This window comes from Apodemus sylvaticus, chromosome 12 (genome assembly GCF_947179515.1).
Source record: "Apodemus sylvaticus chromosome 12, mApoSyl1.1, whole genome shotgun sequence".
NCBI lineage: Eukaryota > Metazoa > Chordata > Mammalia > Rodentia > Muridae > Apodemus > Apodemus sylvaticus.
Window position 1 is genome coordinate 67,390,679 of NC_067483.1, and position 22,703 is coordinate 67,413,381.

A 22,703-nucleotide genomic window follows, 5' to 3' on the forward strand; every position below is an offset into this window, starting at 1 on the left:
TCCTCCTTGCATGTTGGATTGAGTCACTGGCTTACCACTGAGATATTATTCTCACACAGAATTGACAGATGCAGGGCTGGCTCTCCTTGCCTGGTCACTGCCCTCCTAGAATCTCAGGTCTGAGGACCAGGACTGTCACATCTCTCCTTTCCATGCAAAGCAGGCAACTTTGGAAGCTGAACTGAGCACCAGTGGCTGCAGAAAACATACTGATATAGAAAGCATCTCTCCAGTAAAGTCAGCCAGTGTCTTTTTATAGGAAAAGGATGAAATAACCTTTGGGGTTATTCTGAGGTAAAGAAACAAAGGACCAAGGACCACGGCAGTAGCTATGAGGGACCCAGATACCCGTGTCTATGTGCATGCATTTATATAAGCACATATAACCCTTTTCTAAGTCAACCATAACTTTGTGTTAGTTAGAAAATAAAATGACCCAGAAACTCTTGATCTCTCTCCCAACAATACTTAGTAGGTGCTACCTAGAGTACGGGCCAACCGGAGCAAGATGGTGAAATGGTCTCAACCTGCACTGCCCAATCTGGTACTATTAGCCACATACGGCTTAGTTCATTAAAATTATATTAGATTAAAAGTCCAGAGCCCAATGATGCCATCCATATTTCAGGCACTCAATAGCCACCTTAGGGCTTTGGCTGGGAACACCACCCCAAATGGCACAGGCTAGCATCTTGTGGAGAGAGTAGTCCAATGTTGGTGAACAGCTGTGTTGTTTTAATAGAGGCTGAGAAGGAAGACCCATGATGCGGCCACAACTTCCTGTCTGGCCCACGGCAGGCTGTTTCAGGGTTTCAGTGGATCCTTCAACTTTCTTCTATCACTATACAGCCTTGGCAACCAGGGGGCAGAGTCTTTTCATTCAGCCTATATTCTTGTCTCCAGGACATTGCAAAACTTTCCAATGGAGAGGAGGGGCTGCCCAGAGGGTAGTGTGACTCCCAGGCACCTCACAGGCTCACCGCCTTCACTGGTCCCTCTGCTCTGCCTGCCAGAGTGGCACAATGCACTTATCCATTAGCATTCTCAACCCACTGGAGCACTCGGCTGGATGCTTGCCCTTTGGCCTTAAGATTATTCTTGAATTCAAAGTCTCAGCCATACAAAACTGAACAGCATCAGCAACAAAAATCCCTTCGGACAACTTACTGGCTCTGTCATAGGTTCAACTTATTGAAATGTTTTCAGAGTCCCCATGGGGACAAGCATCACCATTTATTCAGTAAGGGCAGTGCCTACATATCAAAGTATTTTAGCTCTTACTAGGTGCCAAGTCCACTGATCCCATACCAGAGTATTTGTCCTGAGGGGTCACAACTGGCCTAAAGGAACGAACCACAACAATATAATGTGTTTGTCGATTTCTCAGAGGGACACACACAGCAAGACTGGCATCAAGTCAGGCTGACAAAGTGTCGCACTGGGTGAGCTGAGAGAGAAGGCCACCAGTGGCAGAATGGACCAGAGTCCCTGAACACTGTGGCTGGCACTCAGGACGAGGACAGTCCAGATGCTGGGGCCCGCACCAGTTCTCACCGGTCATGTAATTTATGCCTGTGATGTTACCTCCATATTAAGACTTATCTTCAAAAAGTAAATGGAGAAATGCATTTTAAAAATGCTTAGCACTGAGCCTGGCTTAGGGACAGAAGTTTATGTTCTATAATGAGCAGAATTTTATGAGCTAACCTGGGAAACTTACTTATTTATATAACACTGGAACTGGAACTCAAAGCACCCACAGAAACAATCCACTCCCAGGAGCACTTTCGCAAGAGTTTTGAAATACCTCTGAAACTTTCCACCCACTGCCCAGCCCATTACACAGAGGTAGAGGGGTTGCCGGGTAGAAGACAGTCCCTTCCAGAGGGTGCCTGCTTACCTGTGTGTTAATCCAACGGAAAGCACTGTCTGAAAACCACTAAGTGCAGCTTGGATGCTGACCAGGCCCCTCTGGCTCGCTCTCAAGACAGTGTTACCCAGGAAGTGGGGAAACCTCCAGAACTTCCCTGAGTGGCTCTTGAATTGAGACGCACCTGGTAAGACAACACTGCCATCTACTGGCAGGAGTAGGTATAGCAGGCCGCTTGCCCCTGACTGCAGTCTCAGCCAATTGGCTCCCATCAATACTTGTTGATTCTCTCCTTGACCCTGGTGGAAGGCTTAAAGCAGTGAAGACTTGTAAGGTTTTTGTTTTTGTTTTTTTTGTTGTTGTTGTTGTTTTTTAAAATGGAATCTTTCCTAGTAACTAAGTTACACCAGCAGCTTTTCATCATCTTTTCTTTTAGTCCTTTGCCTCCTTGTCTGCATGTTCTCTCTCTGCACAGCACACACCTGAACTGTGTCTGTCTGTCTGTCTGTCTCTGCCTCTCTCTCTTTCTCTGTTTTCTTCTGTTTATCTCTTCTTCCCCCTCCCTCACTGTCCCCTGAAGTGTATTCTAGCTTCTGTAATCCTTGAATCCCCAATAATTAGAAGTTATAAGACAGAACACTCCGAACTCGACAAACATAAATGCCAACACATTTCCAGAGGAAGCAGCCGTAACACATATCTTCAAGCTCTGTGGTCACGGGCTGGCCTTTGAAGCTAGTCCTCCTTCAATCCTGCTGATCCTATAGCTCTCTTTCTGACAAAGAGACTCGGTACCTCTTGGAGAACTATTACAGCAGCTGTGAGCTGGTCTGAGAGCCTCCCCTTTCCCTAGACCACACCCCTTGTGGATGGGTGAGGCGCACAGATGAAAGGAATGACTTCTGACTTTCTGTATCACAGTGGAGTAACTCTGGCTGATGAGGGTGAACTGTGTATTCCTCCAGAGTAATGAGTAGAGAGGTCTGTGCGTGACCGCAACACTGAGGTATGGTAAATTCAGAAGGGATGGAGATACCTGTCACCTGCACTGACCACTTTACATTGTACACTGAAATGGCTTGCTTTACCCCACAGACATGTGTCAATCAAAGATAACACAAGGACCGGGAGATAGCTCCACGGATAAAGTGATTGCTGCTCACGTGTGAGGACTTGAGGTAAATGCTGGTTGGGCGTGGCAGCCCACCTGAAGTAAATTCTTGTACTCTGGAGACAGATCAAACTGGCTGGCTAGACTGGCCATATCGGCGAGTTCTGGTTTCAGGATGACAGCCTGTCTTTGGAAATGAAGTAGAATGTAGCCAAGGGAGACCCAGGGTAATGTGCTATACACACGCATGTCTACACATGTTAACACACATACATATACATGCATGCACACACACATACACAATTTTCTAAGTAGTTTTCAAAATCCCCCACTATGTTGCCCTCTCCAACCTGTCACCAAGCTAATATTTCCAAAATACAAGCCTGCCGTGCCACTCCAAGGTTTCGCAGCCTCTGAGAGCTCTCCACTGTTCTAAAGTTCACGTGGGGACAGTGGCTCTCACCGTTGGGTTGATGTGAGAGGCCCCTGGGAAGCTTTGAGAAGCTCGGGTGCATAGAACTCACCTGCGAGCCACTGGCGTGGGGTCTCTGGAGGGGCGATGAACAGAAGGGCACGCATCAAAGCTCACGCTGGCTCTGAATAGCAACGTGACCTGACGTCCATTGCAGCAATGACCCCCTGCCTGTCCCTCCCACTGGCTCCCTGGGCTCCTCAACCCCTGCGAAGCCACTTTGCCTCCCTCACGCCATCCATGTGCAGTCCAGTCTGTCTTTCTAGATCGGATGCCATCACTACAGCCCCCTAGAACCTTTGTGGTGAGATCAGACACACACACACACACACAAGCGCACGCTGATTTGTTTTCCTGTCTTCTGATAGTTCTAAGAGTTGACAAGGGTCAGCAGCCTGCTAGCTCATGCGCATGCACAGAATAGATAACACTTTGGAAACTTTACCACTGTTTATGGGACGAATGTCCCAGCCTATGCTCTGCCCGTGGCTTCTAGTGTGCTCCACTTCTCAGTTACTTTTCGCTTTGGGTCATTTTCTGAGGCATGGGATGGCCTCCTTTAAGCCTCAAATTTTTGAGGATCTGTAACCTGGCTCTAAGAAAGCGTTTGAACCTCCGTGAAAAGGAGATCTCCCCCAGAAACCCATTCCATTGGCCCATATTCCATGACTGGAATGAACTGCTAGGTGGGCCATATTAAAGCAAGAGGGGAAAAAGCAGTAAAGTTGGGGGTGGGATGTTGCCCACTCTATAAACACTCTGAAATGGACCTCCCAGATTTCCTTTTCTGCTCAGAGTAAACTATTTGAAGGTCAGCTGAATATTTCTCTGTGGCAACAAAGGACCTATATACAATAGGAAGCTAAAACAACTTCAGTCTCCCACACAGGTCAGTTCAGTGGCCAAACCCTGGGGTCAATGAACCTGAGACAGGCATGGTGGCATCTGGTGACATCAAACCCTCCTCTGGAACAACAGCTATGGGTCACTGACTTGGGTATAGATTTGTCTACAGACATAGAGAGGCCAGCGATCCTAGGAGCCGTTATAACGAGTCTTAACATCTGAAGAGGGAGTCCACCAATCTAGTGTGTGATGGTTTGAATAGGAATGGCCCACGTAGGCTTACATATTTGAAGGTTTGATTGTCAAGGAGTGGCACTACTTGAAAAGGATTAGAAGGTGTGGCCTTGTTGAAGCAGGGCGTAGCCTTATTGGAGGAAGTATGTCACTGGGGGGTGGACTTTAAGGTTTCAATAGCCCAAGCTAGGCTCAGTCTCTCTCTCTCTCTCTCCCTGTTGCCTGTGCATCTGGATGTGGAACTCTCTGCTACCTCTTCAGTACCACATCTGCCTGTGTGCCTGCCATGCTTTCTGCTGTGATGACAATGCACTAAGCCTCTGAAACCGTAAGCCAACCCCAATTACACGCTTTTCTTTGTAAGAGGTGCTGTGGTCATGGTATCTCTTCACAGCAATAGAACACTGACCAAGACAATGTCTTAAGCACACTGAGGAAGCCTGATAAAAGTTGAGAGCTACTGTAGGCCATCTCTCTGACTCTGGGCTAGTGCTGGGAATTGAATCCTTTGTCTGGGAAGCAGTTTCTTGCTAATAGGTTTGACCTGATCATGATGATCCCAAGGACCCTTATTTGCAGAGATGAGGCCCATTTGTATAAGTATAGAACCGGGAAGAAGGGAATCTGAGGAGACGTGGAGGTAGAAGGTGCTACAAAAGTGCCCAAGACAGAGGAGGAAATCACCTAGGGCTTTAAGTCCCAACAAAAGTGCATCAAGACTCAGAGAATCTGTCTCTGAGAATATCTCTCCTCCAGGAAAGTCTTCCCACTGCCCATCTCTGCTACCACCACCACCACCACCACCTCTGCAGCTCCCCTCAGCAGCCGTCACTTCTTGAAGTTATAAGCTAATTTATTTCTCATGGTCAGTCTCCAACACTAGAGCCGATTTGTTATTTACTGACCACCTCCACCTCTGGGGTAGAAGCATATCTTGTTTATTATCAGCCTTTGCCTGGCATATATAGAACAAGATATGAAAGTGAATGCTCCGTTTATGTGGATAGGTTCAGCACTGAGAGCAGAACTTGGTACACGCATTAAGTGTTGAATAAATGAACAGATGAACCAAGGAGAGCGAACAAGGTCCGTCAGCACCAGGACTGAATGATTTGTTTGTCTGTCTGTTTCCCTAGCAGGCCACCACTTCCTAGATTCTTGACTCAATGAACAGTGTGTGTGCAGTCTTTTAAATGATTAGCCCCGGTGCTGAGTGAACTTCACTTAGTCCTCTCATGGTCAGATCCAGCCATCGCTGTGGCCTTGCTAGATGTGTTTGCCTGGCTGGGGCAGGGAATCCTGAAAACCTGAGAGGTTGACACAAGTGGTTTCTGGTGTATGACTTGGCCCCAGAGGTGAGACCTGGGAAAGCTAAGCAACCACACACACCCTAGAAGTGCAGATTCTAGAACACTTGCCCTCCTTCCCACTCCCGTACCTCTGCTGCAATCCAAAGAACACTGCATGTCTACCTGCACACAGGTAAGGCCACAGCCGACCAAACTCCAGTGTAATGCTCAAATTAGCACTTCAGTCGCACTTAATTTAAAATTCAAAGAGATCAAATAACACAAGACGTCTTTTAAAACATCAAACGGTTTATTTTTGTTTTCTTGAGTAGGAATTTAAGTTACTTCAACGGTCACTGACTTGGCTACAGAAAACCTTCCAAAATGATACCAAACACACCATAAGGATGATATGAGGAAGCTTCCAGTGTGGGGAGCAGGGAAGGGGGAGGGGGAGGGGACTATGGAGGTTAGTCTGGGAAAGCTGAGGGTACCAGTTATTTAGAGAGATGGGTTGTGTAAAGTTGAAATGACTGCAAATTTATTTACAACATATGCAGATCTCTATGAAAGCGGTTATGCAAATGTCTGGAAAGGGGGCAGTTAAAAATAGCAATAAAATGGGAGCTTTGGTCTCCAGAATGCTAGAGACTAGTCAGAACTTAACTATGACTGCCTCGCGGCCCCTTGTAGTCTCTTCATTCTTCATCACACAGGAAGTTTAAAAGGAGTAAAATTTATACTTTTCCCTCAAAAAACAGGCATACCAGGAGACAACAAATAGCAGGTTGCCTCAGCTCTGACCCTTGGGGGATCAGAACCTCACTTGATTTTTTTTTTTTTTACAAAGATCTATATTATCAGATGGATACAGAGATCTCTACCAATTTCTAAAGATTTCCAATTGATGGTCTACAGGTTGATTCACCTTTTTTCCCTAATTCAATACATCTGTCATTAAGGATGGGCTGAAAAACCTTGTAGTCCCAACACTGTGTCCTTTCCATAGGTACTGTTCAGTTACAACATTGTTGGCTTTCAGGGACCCTCAGTAGAGATGGGCAAGCATGCAGATGACATGGAAGGAACCTCTAAAGGTTGACGTGTGATGACATCACTAGCACTGTGATGTCATCCCAGCAATCTAAGAAGGTAGAGGCTATTAGCATCCCTCAAACTTCAGCTCCCACCCCCACGTCTCTTGTCCCCAGTGAAGACAGCTCAGACAGGCCCTCAGAACAGTCTCGCCTTTCCTCCTACAGAGCGCTTCTTTCTGCCAGAGAAACGGTCTCTGCTGTAGCCGAAGGGGCGGATCTTCAGCTCCACGTAAGGAATGGAGAACTCATGGCCTTTCCAAGGCTCCCAGTTCACCCCCTGTAAAACAAACACACATCAAGAAAAAGCATCTGGGAGAAGAGTTAGGTGGTTTGTGTGTTGCGGGTCGGGGGATCCTAGAGAATAAGAAATCACCCTGTCTCTGATGGAGGAAGAAAAAGAAGAGAAAGTTCTAGTAGTAATGGGTTATGAGCCAAAATAAGAGGGCTAGATCGTGTACCCTCTCCAGGAACCCGACAAGCTGAGTGGACAGAGAAGGAAGCCTCTGTGGTGGGGAGGTGGGTGTGAGCTCCAGATGTAAGGGAGGCCAGAGCACAGGGCTGACAAGGGGGTCAACTTAGGCAGAGAGCAGCAAATCAGCCATTGCTATACACTGTTATTTTCCAAAATAAAATAAAAGGCAAAAATAAACATATTAATTAGCCAATTGTGTAAAATCATTTTCAATTTAGACTGTTTAGATATTAGCGCTGGGGTAACAAACGGCCTGCTGAAAACTAAATTTCATTTTATGTCTTTTGACTGGTGAGCACAATAATATTTAATTCACTTAATAACCTTGCAACCTGGCCAATAAAGAGCCCAAGTGGCCAATTTTATGTATTTTAATTTGTGAGGTAAATAATAAACAAGAAGCTAAATGGCTTGCAGACCGAGAAAAGCACATTAACCAGATGAATGTCTTTTATTAGCAAATGCAGGGATGGTTTAGGGCATGCTGGCTGCTCATTTCAAATATTTGATCTCTGATCACTGGCTTCCCTGGTCAGCCCACACGCTGCCACCATGATTCATTGGGCCAACCTTCCTTATGCCCTAGGGGCAAATTTCTTCTTCCCTTAAAAAAAAAAATCACATAAGGATTGGGAGTCCTGGCTGTGTGATAAGAACCAAAGTAATAACAATGTACCTGGATTTGAGGAGTGCTAATATTTATAGCAATATTGCTATGTGTGAGTTCTGGGGAGAGGTGGCTTCCTGGAGGCCAGGATCAGGACCTAGGATTGGAAATTAGAGACCCAAGGCAGGTTTATGGAGGACAGGAGATTGATTGTGAATAGAAGAAAAGTGTAATTTTCAGGAAGCCAGGAGGGGTTACAGATGTCCTATAGCCGGCAAAGAGTCACCATGATATACAAGGGCCATGGAGGTCCCAGAAAATACAGACAGGAAAGTTTGCAAGAGAGGAGCCCTCGCATACACTGAGCCCTGACCACTGTCCTGACAGAGGGACAAAAACAGGGTGCAGTAGACTCTTGGTGGCTCAGGTTAAAGAGGAGCTGAGGCTGAGGCTGACCCAAAGTCGAGCCTGCTTACCTAGTGATCCAGGGACCAAGAGGAACAGCTCTGTTGCAATGGAGAGGCAACCAGAAAAGACAACCAAGTGTCTGGTTTTGGATTTAATGTCTGTGTTCTCCCTGAATTCTGCATATTGAAATTTTATTGACTCAATTTGGTAGTATTCAGGGGCAGCTCTCTGGCAGGTCATTGAGGAGCTCAGATGGCCTTTCTCTGTCATGTGGAGATTAATCTAAAAGGTGTCTGTCTCCATGCCAAGTAGCAAGGCTCTATCAAAAATGAATCTGCTGGCACCATGGTCTTGGATTAGGAAACTCTAGAACTGTAAGATATACAAGTCTGTTTTTAAACCACCTAACCTGTGGTAGTTCGTTATCACAACCTAATCTATAATAGGGTATGATTATGAATTAGTAAGGTACATTGATAGCTAGGTATGGGGGCCCACACCTGCAACCCCAACCCTCAGGAGCATAAGGCAGGAAGTTTCAGAGTCTAAGACCAGCCCAGGCTATATAGCAAGTGTCTGTATAAACAGATGAACAGACTGGGCAGTAGTGGTGCACACCTTTAATCCCAGCACTTGGGAGGCAGAGGCAGGCAGATCTCTGAGTTTGAGGCCCGCCTGGTCTACAGAGTGAGTTCCAGGACAGCCAGGACTATACAGAGAAACCCTATCTCAAAAATAAATAAACAAACAAACAAACAGATGAAAAACAACAACAACAATTTATCCAGATGTGGTGACAGATGCCTATAATAATCCCAGAATTTAAAAAGCAAAAGCAGGAGAATCATGAGTTTGTGGCCATCCTCAGCTACAAGGCAAGTGTGAGGTCAGGCTGGGCTACACGAGACCCACCCTGGCTCAAAAATATTACAAAAGAAACTTAAAAATGAGGTGAGACGGCATGTGATTCACACCATGGGTCTGTGACAATGAATCACCCACGTGCAACTGAATGGATGTGTGATAGTGTGATGCACACCACGTAGTATCCATCATCTGGCTACACCATGAAGCCTGAGGCACAGCCTCCTGACCTGACTGGTCAGACAGAGGGGGAACTACCACTCTAACCTGGATGGAGGAGAGACAGGCAAAGCTTGTGACAGAAAAGCTGTTCACCTGCCACTTACCTCACTGTGCTTGGTCTCCCCATATTTGCCATTCGGGTTGGCCAAATGGCAGTTCTTATACCACCAGCCACCATGATGTGTCAGTGCACAGTTGCTGAGGGCAATATCATTGTCTCTGTCAAACGTTGTGAACTTCCATCCATTGTGGTAGGTAAGAGCATCCCCTGCAGGAGAGATAAGAAGGGAGTCAAGAGCTATGAGAAAAAGAGGCCCCAACAGGAAATATCTAGGACCAAACCACCAAGGATCCAGTTGTGTATCACAGGTAGTCACAACTAACTCAGAATGGAACATGGTGTAGATGAACAGGTTCTCCTTGCTGGCCTGACACTAACACCAGACCTGTTTCTCCATCAACCTCGATGGCATTTTCACTTGGAAGTTCTACCATCACATCAAGGGTTTCACCACCCTTCGCTAAACAATAAACACTCTGTGTCCTTCTGAAGGTACCATGGTAACCATTCTCCCTGCCACCCTGACCCAAAATCCATGCACTTTGTTTGATAGCATACCCTTGATCTAACCCTACTTTCTCAAATCACCCTTCTTGCCTCTACGCAGCGGCCACCCAGGCCTCTTTTCATCTCTGAGGGCCTGTATTCACTCAACAAGCTTCTGGGATCTCGCTCCACCTCCCAGCCCCGTGGAAGTACCCATTTCACTGTCTTAGGCTTAGCATCCTACCTTCTACCATGGAAAGGATGATGCATCCTGCTTGCTGTGCAGGCTTGTCACTGGGCTGCCTCCGACCCCACTGTCTCTACTAGTGTGGTGAGCAGGCCCATTTGCCCTCTGCCCTCCATTGTTCAAAACCTCACCTCCTTTACAGTCTAGCTCAACTCTACTACTAAAGATTCTCCTCGTCATCCTCCCCCTCCATCCCATCCTACCCCAGCACACACACACACACACACACACACACACACACCTGAACTTCGAGAGCTCTTCTGGGGACTTATGTACAATTTAATGCTTTGTTACGTCTTGTCTGGAATCTGTTTCAATTACTTCACTCATATGGTGCCTCTTTCCCTACCACATTCGTCATCCATTTAGAAGTTTACTTGCTTTTTCAGCTCATAAAAGGCAATAAGCGCCCATTTCAATCACAGGCTTAATCAAGTTCCCCTCCTGCAACAATGACACTCACATTTACATCTAATTGCTATGACTGTCACAGGCCTGCAGATGATCTGGGCTTTTCTGAACTCCATATGGAAATAAAATCCCAGGGATTCACCTACGGCAACCTAAGGTCCTAGACACCAAGACTCTGAGATTGCCAAGACTCAACTGTTGGTCCTCAGATTCTAAAATGACAATTCTTTCTGAAACGCAGATTCCCTGGGGTCTCCTCACTCCCACAGAGGGCTTCATTCCTCCTAGTAAGTGCAGTCTATCTCTGATAGCCTTTGACAGTAGTTCTGGAGGCAGTCCCCAAAACCTATCTCACCAGCATCACCTGAGAACCTACTAAAAATGAAAACTCTAGGTTTACCCCAGGCATACAGAACTGGAAATATACATAGGGTGGGAGCATGCCATGTGTACTTCAACAGCCCTTTGTGTGGTCCTGGCACAGCTGCAGCTTCATCCACATACTTAATCAGAGAACACACACTTCCCTGGGATGGGTGAGCCCCAAACTAGGCCCTGGCAATACAAAGCAGAAGAGGTTCTTGTTCTTGAAAACTCCGTTAGGGTGAGTTAGAGCCAGTATGGAAAGAGTTCATAGGAGCTGGGGACATGAGCACAGAGGTAATGTACACTTAGGAAGTTCAAAGCCCCCAGTTCAGTCTCCAGCATCCCCTGCCCCTCTGGAAAGTTGAATAGCCCCTTGTGCAAAGGCAAATATGGTGGTTTGCGTGTTTGGCTCAGGGAGCAGTGCTGTTAGGAGGTGTGGCCTTGTTGGAGGAAGTGGGGGTGGGCCTTGAAGAGCCAGTGGAAGAGCCAGTCTTCTCCTAGCTGCCTTTGAAACAAGATGTAGAACTCCCAACTCCTCCAGTGCCATGCCTGCCTGGGTGCTACCATGCTTTCTGAGATGATGATGATGGACTGAACCTCTGAACCTGTAAACCAGCCATAATTAAATGTTGTCCTTTATAAGAGTTGCCTTGGGCATGATATCTTTTCTCAGCTATGGAAACGCTAAGGCAGGAAGGTAGCTAGCTATCTGTCCTTCCAAGTCTGTAAACTCAACAGTGATCCCTTCATTCCCCAGGATCCTTTGGTGCTTCTACAACAAGATAGCCACACCTCCATGAGTTTCTTCCAGTCAAAGAAAAAGACAGGCTGTTGCTTTGTTTACATTTTCTCCTCCCTCTAGATTTCCCGCAGACAGTTAACTACAGCTTGAAATAACACACAATGGCTCCCCTAGTAACATTCTTTTAATAAGCACAGCTTTCTTAGATTGAATATGAAGTTCCTAGAGCTAATTTTCCAAGACCCAGACAAATGCTTTCTCAAAGATTTCTTAGTTATCTAACCTTGGACCCTGGACTAGAAAAAGGAAGTGAGCTTTGGTGTGCTTGGGATATTTTTATTATTAATTATTATTATTATTATTATTATTATTATTATTATTATTATTATTTCTGCATATGGATTTTCTACCTTCGAGAAACTGAAACCAAATTATTGTTCAGGGGATAAAAAATGACTATGCTCATGAATCAGAAAACAGCTGGCCCTAGCTGAGGTATTATTCTGAATCAATGAGTTTATTTTCCCTAACTCATACCAAGTTAATCTAGGTGATAACTCCTTAGCCCCAGAACTCTGGAAGCTAAGGCATGAGAACTGCAAGTTTGAGGCCAGACTGGACTACATAGGGGCTCAGAAATAATGAATTAAAAATTAGCTAAGTCAATCATGCTTAGACTCCCTCACATTAGTGTCAGAAGAAACTGCTAATGAGCCCTATTCAAAACACCTGTTCTTGGGCTTTGCTGGAAACTATACTTAGGTGTGGGCTGGGAGAGGTACAGAAGATTCACAGAAGGTCTAAACTCACATTCAAGGAATAGCCACTGTCTTAATTGGGGATTTCCATTGCTGCAACAAAACACCGTGGCCAAAAAGCAAGTTAGAAAGGAAAGGATCTATTGGCTTACACTGCCAGATAATAGTTCATCAGTGGACTTGAGTTCATCAGGACAGGAACTCGAGCAGGGCTGGAAGCTGAAGGCAGCAGCTGATGCAAAGACCATGGAGGGTGCTGCTTACTGGCTGATTCCTCTGCCTTGCTCTGTCTGTCTCTTTATAGATCCCAGGACCATCAGCCCAGGGATGGCACCACCCACAATGGGCTGGGCCCTTCCCCATGATCACTAATTGAGAAAATGCATTGTAGTTGGAACTCATGGAGGCATTCCCTCAAGGGAGGCTCCTTTCTCTGTGATGACTCCAGCTTGTGTCAAGTTGATCCATAAAACCAGCCACTGAGCTGGTGACTGCCCATCTCAGCAAAATGTCACTCCGAGTTCCACTCTCCTCCAGTGCTTTATAGTGCAGAAAGAATGATTCTGCAGCCTCCACCTAAGACCTAAGACCCGGAGAAGCCATAAACATCATAGTCCCTGTGAGTCACATTCAGACAAAGGGCTGTGAGACTAGACCTTAGATATCTGCTTTCTGAAATTGAACATAACAAGGAAAGAGCAGTGGTGACCATATCTAGCTTTTATTTTTCTCTGTGAATCTATTAATTATTTTTTTCTCAAATTCCAGCCTTTAAAAATCTTTTTCAAAATATAGGAAAACAGTGGCTTTGGGTTACGACGACTCTGTAGAGACAGTGTCATTGCTGGAGTACTAAGTATTGTTAGAGATCCTCAGTCACATTGCCAAGTGTCCCCAGGAGGAGGACCCATCCCTTAAGCACCCCAGAATAGGGGAGCCCCGTGCAAGAGGGGCATGAGAGAAGCTGTAAATAGTTGAGTAGCCCAACAGGAATTCTGGCAGAATATGTTCAAGTTTGCAATCTCTACATAAACATCTCAATAGCAGGACTCATAGGAAAGCCTGTATGATTCAGCATCAGAAAATTAAGCTAACATTCTGTTGCCTTGCTGAAGTTTCCTTTGGAAGAAGAAGGAGGGGGAGAAGGAGGAAGAAGAAGAGGAGGAAGGAGAAGGAAGAGGAGAAGCAGAAGAGAGGAGGTGGAAAAGGAGGAGGAGCAGAAGAAGAGAGGAGGACAAGGACAAGGATAGAAGGGAGAGAGCAGAAGCAGAAGCAAGCAAACGCAGTATGATTTCAGTGGAAGTGAGAAGCTCTCTGTCCTGCTGGACAATCTGAGGCAGAGGCAAGCTTGAAGCCTCGCCTTTCCACCAGGGCTGTGCATCTCTGCTGTAATAAAAGCATCAATGAAGCTAGACACAGGCATAGACGGCACACATAGAAATGAGACCTTCACCTTCCATTGGAATATCGATCTTCTACCCTGTAGAAGTCATCATAGCCAAAAAGCTTCCCAGATTTTAAAACCCTCATCTGAACCAAAGCACAGACAAGAAAAGCTAAAATGCCACTGACCCACCATTGTAATGCAGGACATAAAGGTAGGAATACACACAGGAAGACTAGATGGCTGCCTAAGTGCTATGTGATTTGAGAGTCTCCCAAGGCTTCCTATTAAAAAGAAATGACATCCTCCACTGGCTGGCCCTATTGGCTTGAACAACCTTAGAATGGAATTACCCCCTAGTCATAGTTAAAATGCAAATAAGGTACCTGGGAGGAGAATTGCATTAATTTAAGAATATGTTGACTCCCTTTCCCATTAGCATCAGCTCATTTGCTGAATTATGTTAACTGGGCTCAGAAAAGGCAATGTTTAATGGTCTAAGAAAGGAAAGGGAAAGAAAGGGACAAACTAAAAAGATGGGTCTTATTTCTGTCTTGTGACCAATTATATGATTGAAATAAGATCCATCTTTTCAGTTTGTCCCTACTGGGGAAAACCCTTGAGGACATGGGCACAGGGGAAAAGTTCCTGAACAGAACACCAATAGTTTATGCTCTAAGATCAAGAATTGACAAATGGGACCTCATAAAATTACAAAGTTTCTGTAAGGCAAAGGACACTGTCAAAAGGACAAAACGGCAACCAACAAACTGGGAAAAGATCTTCACCAACCCTACATCTGACAGAGGGCTAATATCCAGTATATACAAGGAACTCAAGAAGTTAGACCCCAGGGAACCAAATAACCCTATTAAAAAATGGGGTGCAGATCTAAACAAAGAATTTTCACCTGAAGAAATTCGGATGGCTGAGAAGCACCTCAAGAAATGCTCAACATCATTAGTCATTAGGGAAATGCAAATAAAAACAACCCTGAGATTTCACCTCACACCAGTCAGAATGGCTAAGGTTAAAAACTCAAGAGACAACAGGTGTTGGCAAGGATGTAGAGAAAGAGGAACACTCCTCCACTCCTGGTGGGATTGCAAGATGGTGCAACCACTCTGGAAATCAGCCTGGTGGTTCCTCAGAAAACTGAACGGGACACTACCGGAGGACCCTGCTATACCACTCCTGGGTATATACCCAGAGAATTCCCCAGCATGTAATAAGGACACATGCTCCACTATGTTCATAGCAGCCTTATTTATAATAGCCAGAAGCTGGAAAGAACCCAGATGTCCCTCAATGGAGGAATGGATACAGAAAATGTGGTATATTTACACAATGGAATACTACTCAGCAATTAAAAACAATGAATTCATGAAATTTGTAGGCAAATGGTTGGAACTGGAAAATATCATCCTAAGTGAGGTAAGACAGTCACAAAAGAATACACATACACAATACAATCTCTGATAAGTGGATATTAACTAGCCCAGAAGCTCTGAATACCCAAGATACAAGTAGCATATCAAATGACTCCCATGAAGAAGTAAGGAGAGGGCCCTGATCCTGGGAAGGCCTAATCCAGCATTGTAGGGAAATACCTGTCTCTGTCAGGACAGAGAAAAAGGAGGGAGGTGATTGGAGTATGGGTGTAGAGAAAGCTTATGGGACATATGGGGAGGGGGGAACTTGGAAAGGGGAAAGCGTTTTGGAATGTAAACAAAGAATTTAGAAAAAAAAGGCAAAAAAAAAAAAAAAAAAAAAAAAAAAAGATGGGTCTTAATGAAGTCTCAACCAAGAAGCCAGGAAGGACGCCAGGTTTGGGGGAAACAGGAGGCACAGGAGCTGAAGAGAAATGCCTGACTTCAAACGTGTCCAGGAAGATCTCAGGTATGAGGTAGGTAAAAACTGAGACTCTAACCTGAGAGGGAAAGCCTAAGTCTCACTGACAGCATGAAAGATAGTCAGGTAGACTACAGGTACACTAAGACAGGAGCAGGAGGAGCCCAGATGGGAAACTAAGGACTGGCCTGCAGGTCCTTTATCATTCTAAATGGTTGGAGAGATTGAAGCCATCAAAAATGCAACCCGATCTTATTTGAAGATGAGGCAAGAGTTACATAATGAGCTCAGTCCTCTGAGATAATGAATCTATGTTATTTTAGTATTAAATGATTATGATCACCATGTGTGATAGTATATTCCTTAATCCCAGCGCTCAAGAGGCCAGGGCAGGAAGACTACAAGTTGCATGCTAGCCTGAGATACATAATCAAGGCCTGTCTTAAAAATAAATAACCATTACGATCATCTAAGTCATTCTGTAGCCACCCTGATAATCACAGGAATAAAGGCCCATCTGTGTTTCCCAGTGGGATCCGAGCTGCCTCTTCCTCCTTGAATTAAAAACAAAAAACCAAAACAAAACCAGAAAAATCCTCACTGACTGGACTCATTGGCCTGAGTAACTTTAGAATAGGAGCTATCACCTAGTCAGAGTTAGGTAAAATATAGATAATGTACCTGGGGAGAGTCAATTAATTTAGAACATGTTGACTCCTTCCACTCCCTTTCCCAGTAGCCTGACGTTCAGAGCTGACTCCCATGGTTTGTGTGACATTTAGAATGCATGCCGTGCAGACCATCTCTAGCCCACAGAGATACAGACCCTCTAAGGAAGGAAGGGCTGAATCTGAAGTAAGCTGGGCCTTGGTTGCTGTGGTGCCTTTCACTGCAATTATTTTCCCCAGAAACAATTCACCACACACTCTTTCCCACGTAATCCCTGCTTAGAATCCTTGGACAGTTCCAACTTGGCCAAGTGCAACCACCTTGGTGGCGGGCACCCACCTGCTCCCACAGTCCCTTGTCAAACTAACTCAGGATCTATTCCTATTAAGGTATTACGTATCTGTGAGATTAGACAGAGAAATCCTGCTGGAAATTTCATTGTTTTAAAGCTCATTAACTCTGTACCAGCCTTTGTGATAGATACTATGAAATGAGCAAAATTATATCCTGGTTTTAAGAAATGAAATTATAGAACTCAAAGAAATTTTGCTATTGTAGAAAGTATTTCATCTCAATCAGTGGTTTCTATCCTACCTTTGACCATTCAGTGCCCAGATAAAATACATACAACCTTTATATTTATAATAAGCCTTATGCACTAGAGATGGACAGATATCTGCCCTCTCCGTTATTGGTATCTACTTTATCAATAACTGTATTAACTTGTCATGTTGCACCTGGGCCACTCTTTACTCCAATCACCAGCACTCATAGCCATGAATAATAACTCTCTACCCCATGGCATCTCCCCTACCCTCTTTCTCTCTCCTTCATGGTCCCTGCCCCCAACAGCAAGCCCCAAGCCCAGAAACCCAAAACCACCTATCTTCTGCCCAGCTATAGGCCGTAGGTATCTGTATTTGCCAATCAGGGATAACTTGGGCTGGGGGGCAAGGCTGTATGTGACACTTGGGTCTACATGCAGACTCTCATCCCTAGGGTCAAGCAGGCCTTGAGGGCCAGTATTTAGCATTACAATACATAGGAAAGGACCAAACCTCAACATTTTCCATTCATAGTTGACCATTTCAGATCATAACCCCAGACCTCAGAGATTCTTGAGGACACAATTTTGACACGCCCTACAGATCTTTTGGAGCACACAGCAATCTGTTTGCCTTGGGTTAGTCCTCTAACCTTCCTGGGTACCCTCATGTATGAAAAGCCTCTCCTTTCCTCCCGTGTGTGTTTGGCCCTCTGTCTGAGCCAATCCCCACCCCCCATGTCCTCCTGCAAGCTTCCCCTAGCCACTCAGGTCCTTGATGTACCCACCATCCACATTCTTTAGCTCTTTATTTACCATATCACGTGGTCTGCAAAAGTTATTCTTCTCTGTCCATGTGCTGCCTCTACAGTCAGCTAATTTTGCCAGTAACACATTTCGGCAAGGCTATAGCAAAGTTGGAATCAGACCAAAGGCAGAGAAGCCAAAAATATCATCTTTAAAATATCAGTATTAAAGCAACCACCACAACCACACCATCCCTGCTTAAAATATCTGTCAGTATAATCCTAGCAGTTCAGTCATGATGCTTAATTGTGTGCCTTTTGCTGTACAACTGAATACACCACCCACTGGCCAGAATCCAGTGAGCAGCTAACAGGCTAAAAGAGTCCCTGCTTTTGGCTAAACTACTCATCTCTGTGTTGTTCCTGTTGTGTAAGTTAATGAGATCTACAGTTCTTACTGCTTGACTTAGTACTTTCATTTTTTTTCTGTCTTAATTCACATCAAAATACCACAAAGCATTACAATAATACACCACACACACACACACACACACATTAAAAAAACAAGCATAACAGTCACACTGTCTATGGAAGTTCACTGAAAGGCTCAGAATAAAATTATTCAAAAATGTATAAATAGCCTAAACCAGGAAAGACTAAAAGGAGAGTCAGGTACAGAGGAGAGAACATACAAAAAAAATCCAGTTTTATGTTTAAAGATTGTTCTTACTTCCTTTACCCTCAAGTGCCTTCGGAGAGCATGACCTCCATTGTTAGCGAAGACACCCAACCTCCGCATACCAGTATCCCACAGCCCACATCCGTGGCACATGGCAACCAATCCTTAGATGACGATAACAAGGAGACTCCCAGAGTGAGACATCTCTCTTACCTGCTGTGCCTCTGTACTTCCCAACCGACAGCTTGTACCGCTCCTTGTTGGATGCCACTTGGAAGAAGTCATATACAGCGTAGGCGGATTCATTGACAGTCTGTAAGTCTGCCCTCACCTCATACCGAGTGGTAGTGCCAGTGGTGAGATTATGTAGTTTATCAAGTCCTAAAAACATGGAATGGAATTCAAATAACCAATCAACTCATGTGTGAGCGCTCTCACTGTCTTCATCTGAGACATCCAGAGATAAAAGTCATTTTAGTATTTAATCTTCTCTGCTAATAAAGAGCTTTCCCAACTCTTTCTCTTGGGGTGCTACTATTCTCACCCTTATTTCTTTAGCATGGCAATGCTAATGACTTCATGAAATGCCATTAGGTAAGACAGAGTATATATTGGGGGAATCTGCCCAATGGCTCTACCTCTCCAAAGCAGAAGCAGGCCTTTTTTTTTTTTTCTGTCTACACATCTCATAAGTAAAAGAATAGATCAAGTAACTACTCATCCTCAGATTTCAAAGGGGACTCTGTACCTAGCTAAGCACAAACATCATCTACTCTAGTAGGTACTGAATACCCAGATTCTTTTTTTTTTTAATTTTGTATTTCCCAGTAGGCATTTTATTGGCTATTTAACTCTCTGTGAACATCTGCTCCAAAAGAGAGCAGAGGGAAAATGGGCAAAACTAAGGCCCTTAATGTCTGGCTGTACCAGCAGAATTACAGGAACTGCTAGCACATCCTCTTAATGAGATCCTGGGATCCAAATCAGTCAACTGTCTTTCTACCACAGTTATATGAAATCCAGGCTCTGAATAGATTCTGTAGAGCTTAGGTGTGGAATAAAAGGCACTTCAGGCAATCTTATCTCTTCACCCACCCCTGTTGTGCAAGTACCTTCCCAACAGCATGGCCACACAACACAGTGTCCCCGACCCTTGGACTGCTTCTTGAAAATGGGGAGCTTCCTTAAATGGCCTGACCAGCTTTATTAAGAGGGATACTATCCTCCCACAATTCCACATTCCTGATTCTCAGAGGTCATACCAAGCCAGAACTCCTTCATGGGATCCCCAAAACCTTCTACATAACTCCGCCAACGCTTGAAGAAATCCAGCTGCCCAGTGTTCCGTCTCTGGAAGACCTGAGAAAGGAAATGAATGCTTTGTTCTGCCATTGAGCAGATATTACTGAGGGGCAGAGAAATGCTAGTTGTGTTTTGCAGGTGGCCCTGGGAAGCAAGAGATCACTATGGACACATACACTGACCCTGCAATAGTACATCTTAATTCTGTAGAAGCAATTTCTATTTATATCTCAGCATATTGAATATACTGTCTGTTACATTAATAAGAATTTTAGGTAAAAATATATTCCAGGTGTGAAAATGTATAGCACCTAACAAGGAACACTTTCACCCTTAAGAAATTTCAATCCTAGAGCATAGAAAAACTTGGGAGAGCTGGTGATATATTGCTGGTGGTTGGTAGTGTAGGACAGAAGATTCCATATCTTTGCTGTGTATGGCGAATAACTATCAACCATTCAACTCAATCAGAGCATGATATATATACAAACATATATATGTGTGTGTATGTGTATGTGTGTGTGTGTGTGTGTGTATGGATATATATATGTGTGTGTGTGTGTGTGTGTGTGTGTGTGTCTGTGTGTGTGTGCGTGTGTGCTGTCATTTATCTCCCACTTAAATAGTTTGAAAGCAGGAATTATTTTAATTCTCAAGAATCCTAACATAGCAAGTATTTAGTATTTATGGGACCACAGGAGTTCACCCAACAAATATTTATTGAGCATGTCTTATATAGTAGAAAACACGCAAGGTGATGGCCAAAATGAATAAAATGTAAATGGCTCCTGTCCGAATGGAACAAACGTTCCAGTAAATAAGATAGACACGAATTAAGTCACCGAATAAGTAAGAATTCAGTTAAATCAACAATAAGAGCTATGAGGAAAAGATACAGTGGGGCGGCACCTAAGCAAGAGCCAACAGGACTCTCCTGGGAAGTACCAGAAGCTTGCAGAGTAAGCAGGAGCAACAGGAAGCGAAAGGAAGGCTGCTGACCCTGGCTCTGGGTGCTCATCACAAGGGACTGGGGGAGGAGGCTGGAAAGCAGGCACAGGTCAGCCTTGGTGGGAGTCTATTTGGTTGGAGATGTTGGTCCACTGTAAAAAAAAAGCAATGGTAAATTTGGAAAACTCTAAAAAAGAAACAGAGTTTTCCCCAGATCCCTCTGCCTGCAGAGAGGAGGAGAGCCTGGCCAGTGGTAAGAGTGGAAGGCATGGTGACCAAGTTGGAGACCACTGCACTGTGCTGGTCACAGGGGATGGTAAGTCAGACAAGAAGCTACCCTGAAGATAGATGTCGGCAGAAGGTGAACTTGACAGTCATGGTGACAAAGGCAGTCCCCGCTGAGAGTTCACACATACATAAGTTGATTGGTTATTGGAATTCCAGTCCATGTTTTTAGGACTTGAGAAACTACACAACCCCACCAGGGTTGTCCTGTTCTGTAGGAGTTTGGACTGTAGAACTGGATAAGTCTTTACTCAGATGTTCTTGCAGAAGGAAGATTCTGAGAGGGACAGCTTTTGTGACCATATCAAGCTCACTTGGGAACACTGTGTGAGTTGGGAGTTTGTTCTCCTTTCTTTTTAGCTCCGCTGAGAATCAAATGTAGGGTCTTGTGCATGCTAAGCAAGTACTCTACTACTGAGTCACAACCCAGGTCCAGTATTAATTCTCTCTGCTGTTTCCTGGTGAAGAAGGGTCTCAGGTAACCAGCAGAACGGGTTAGGGTGCTGATGAGAGACCTAGGCTTGGTCTCTAAGGTGGAAGTGTATCTGGGGGAAATGGCAGAGGTTCACCAAGTCCTATTTCACTCTCCTTGTCCCAAAAACATAGAACGTTTTTCAGCTTTTGCCGTTAAGTAAAGAGGTTGTGACTATTTCTAGGCCAAAGGCTGTAAGCAGGAGGACTAGAGTAGGTGGGGTTCTCCACGCTGTCTTCCACCGACATGTACAGTGGTTAAAAAGCCACATGTGGCGATAGCCCAGCCACAAATTAGAAGCAACCTGAACTGCTGAGACAGCACTCGGAAGTGACTGCATGTGTGTTATTAGAGTGTCAGAGTGGGAGGGTGGCTTGTCACTGTCACTACAGTAGAACTGTGATGTCCTAATGAACATAGAGATCCACTGAGACTCAAAGTGAAGGGTGAAGGCACGGGGGAAGATGCTGCCAAATACAAAGAACGTCAGAGCTGAGGAGAGAGGGGCGTGGAAGCAATCCTTGAAGACCTCCGATCCATGCTCACAGGCATGGATGATTTCATTAGGGAGAGAAGAAGCAGTTAGGGACATAGAAAGAAAACTAAAATACTATGTGTAATCACAGGGAAATAACGGTCAGAAGTATCCAGTACCGAGGAGGGGTGAAGGGATGTAAGATCAAAACTCCCTGGGCTTTAATGACACGGAAATCCCCAGATATTGCAGCAAGGGCTGTGTTAGAGAGAGGCAAGAAGCCGGACTGGATGGGCTGAGGAGTAAGGAAAATAAGAAATAGAGATTTTGGTTCTGTTTCAGAAAAATGAGCTGCTTTGTATACAAAAAGAGAGAAGGCCGCTTCCCCCTTAGAGTAAATCAGACTCCTTTATATGAGATAGACTCAAAAACTTTCCTAAACCCAAACACACCTGCATACTGGATTGAAAAGAGTAATCCGTATTATTCCACTTGAACTTGAGACCAAACTAAAAGCCATTGAGGTCCACTTGGTGGTGACTAGCAAGCACTTACCAAAGTCTAGAATTGTATGTCTACCTATGTTTATTTCCCTTGTACTGATCTAGAGAAAGAAGCCCCAACATGAAACTCTATTATCTTGAATTTGGTAAAGTAAACCTAATGGTTGTGCGATCTTGACATTTTCCTCTAGAGGTAAGAAGAGCTGAAGACGCACGTGACCGCTCACCACTAACTCCCTTCAGCACCGCTACAGCTTTGTGGCTGAGGAGGTGATGAATAAA

At 44.8% G+C, this 22,703-nt stretch overlaps 1 protein-coding gene across 5 annotated transcripts in view; it reads right to left on the bottom strand.

Moving 5' to 3' along the window:
• Positions 1-6,119: 6,119 nt before the first annotated feature.
• The window catches only part of Tnn (tenascin N), a 71,207-nt gene continuing 54,623 nt past the window's right edge, over positions 6,120-22,703 (bottom strand). For all 5 annotated transcript variants that reach the window (XM_052200625.1, XM_052200623.1, XM_052200621.1 and 2 more), the window contains 4 exons: positions 19,699-19,795; positions 18,650-18,817; positions 9,597-9,760; positions 6,120-7,196 (listed from right to left, as the gene is read on the bottom strand). In XM_052200625.1, the coding sequence (XP_052056585.1) occupies positions 7,056-7,196; positions 9,597-9,760; positions 18,650-18,817; positions 19,699-19,795 (570 nt within the window). In that variant the 3' untranslated portion in view covers positions 6,120-7,055. The remainder of the gene's footprint in view (positions 7,197-9,596; positions 9,761-18,649; positions 18,818-19,698; positions 19,796-22,703) is intronic.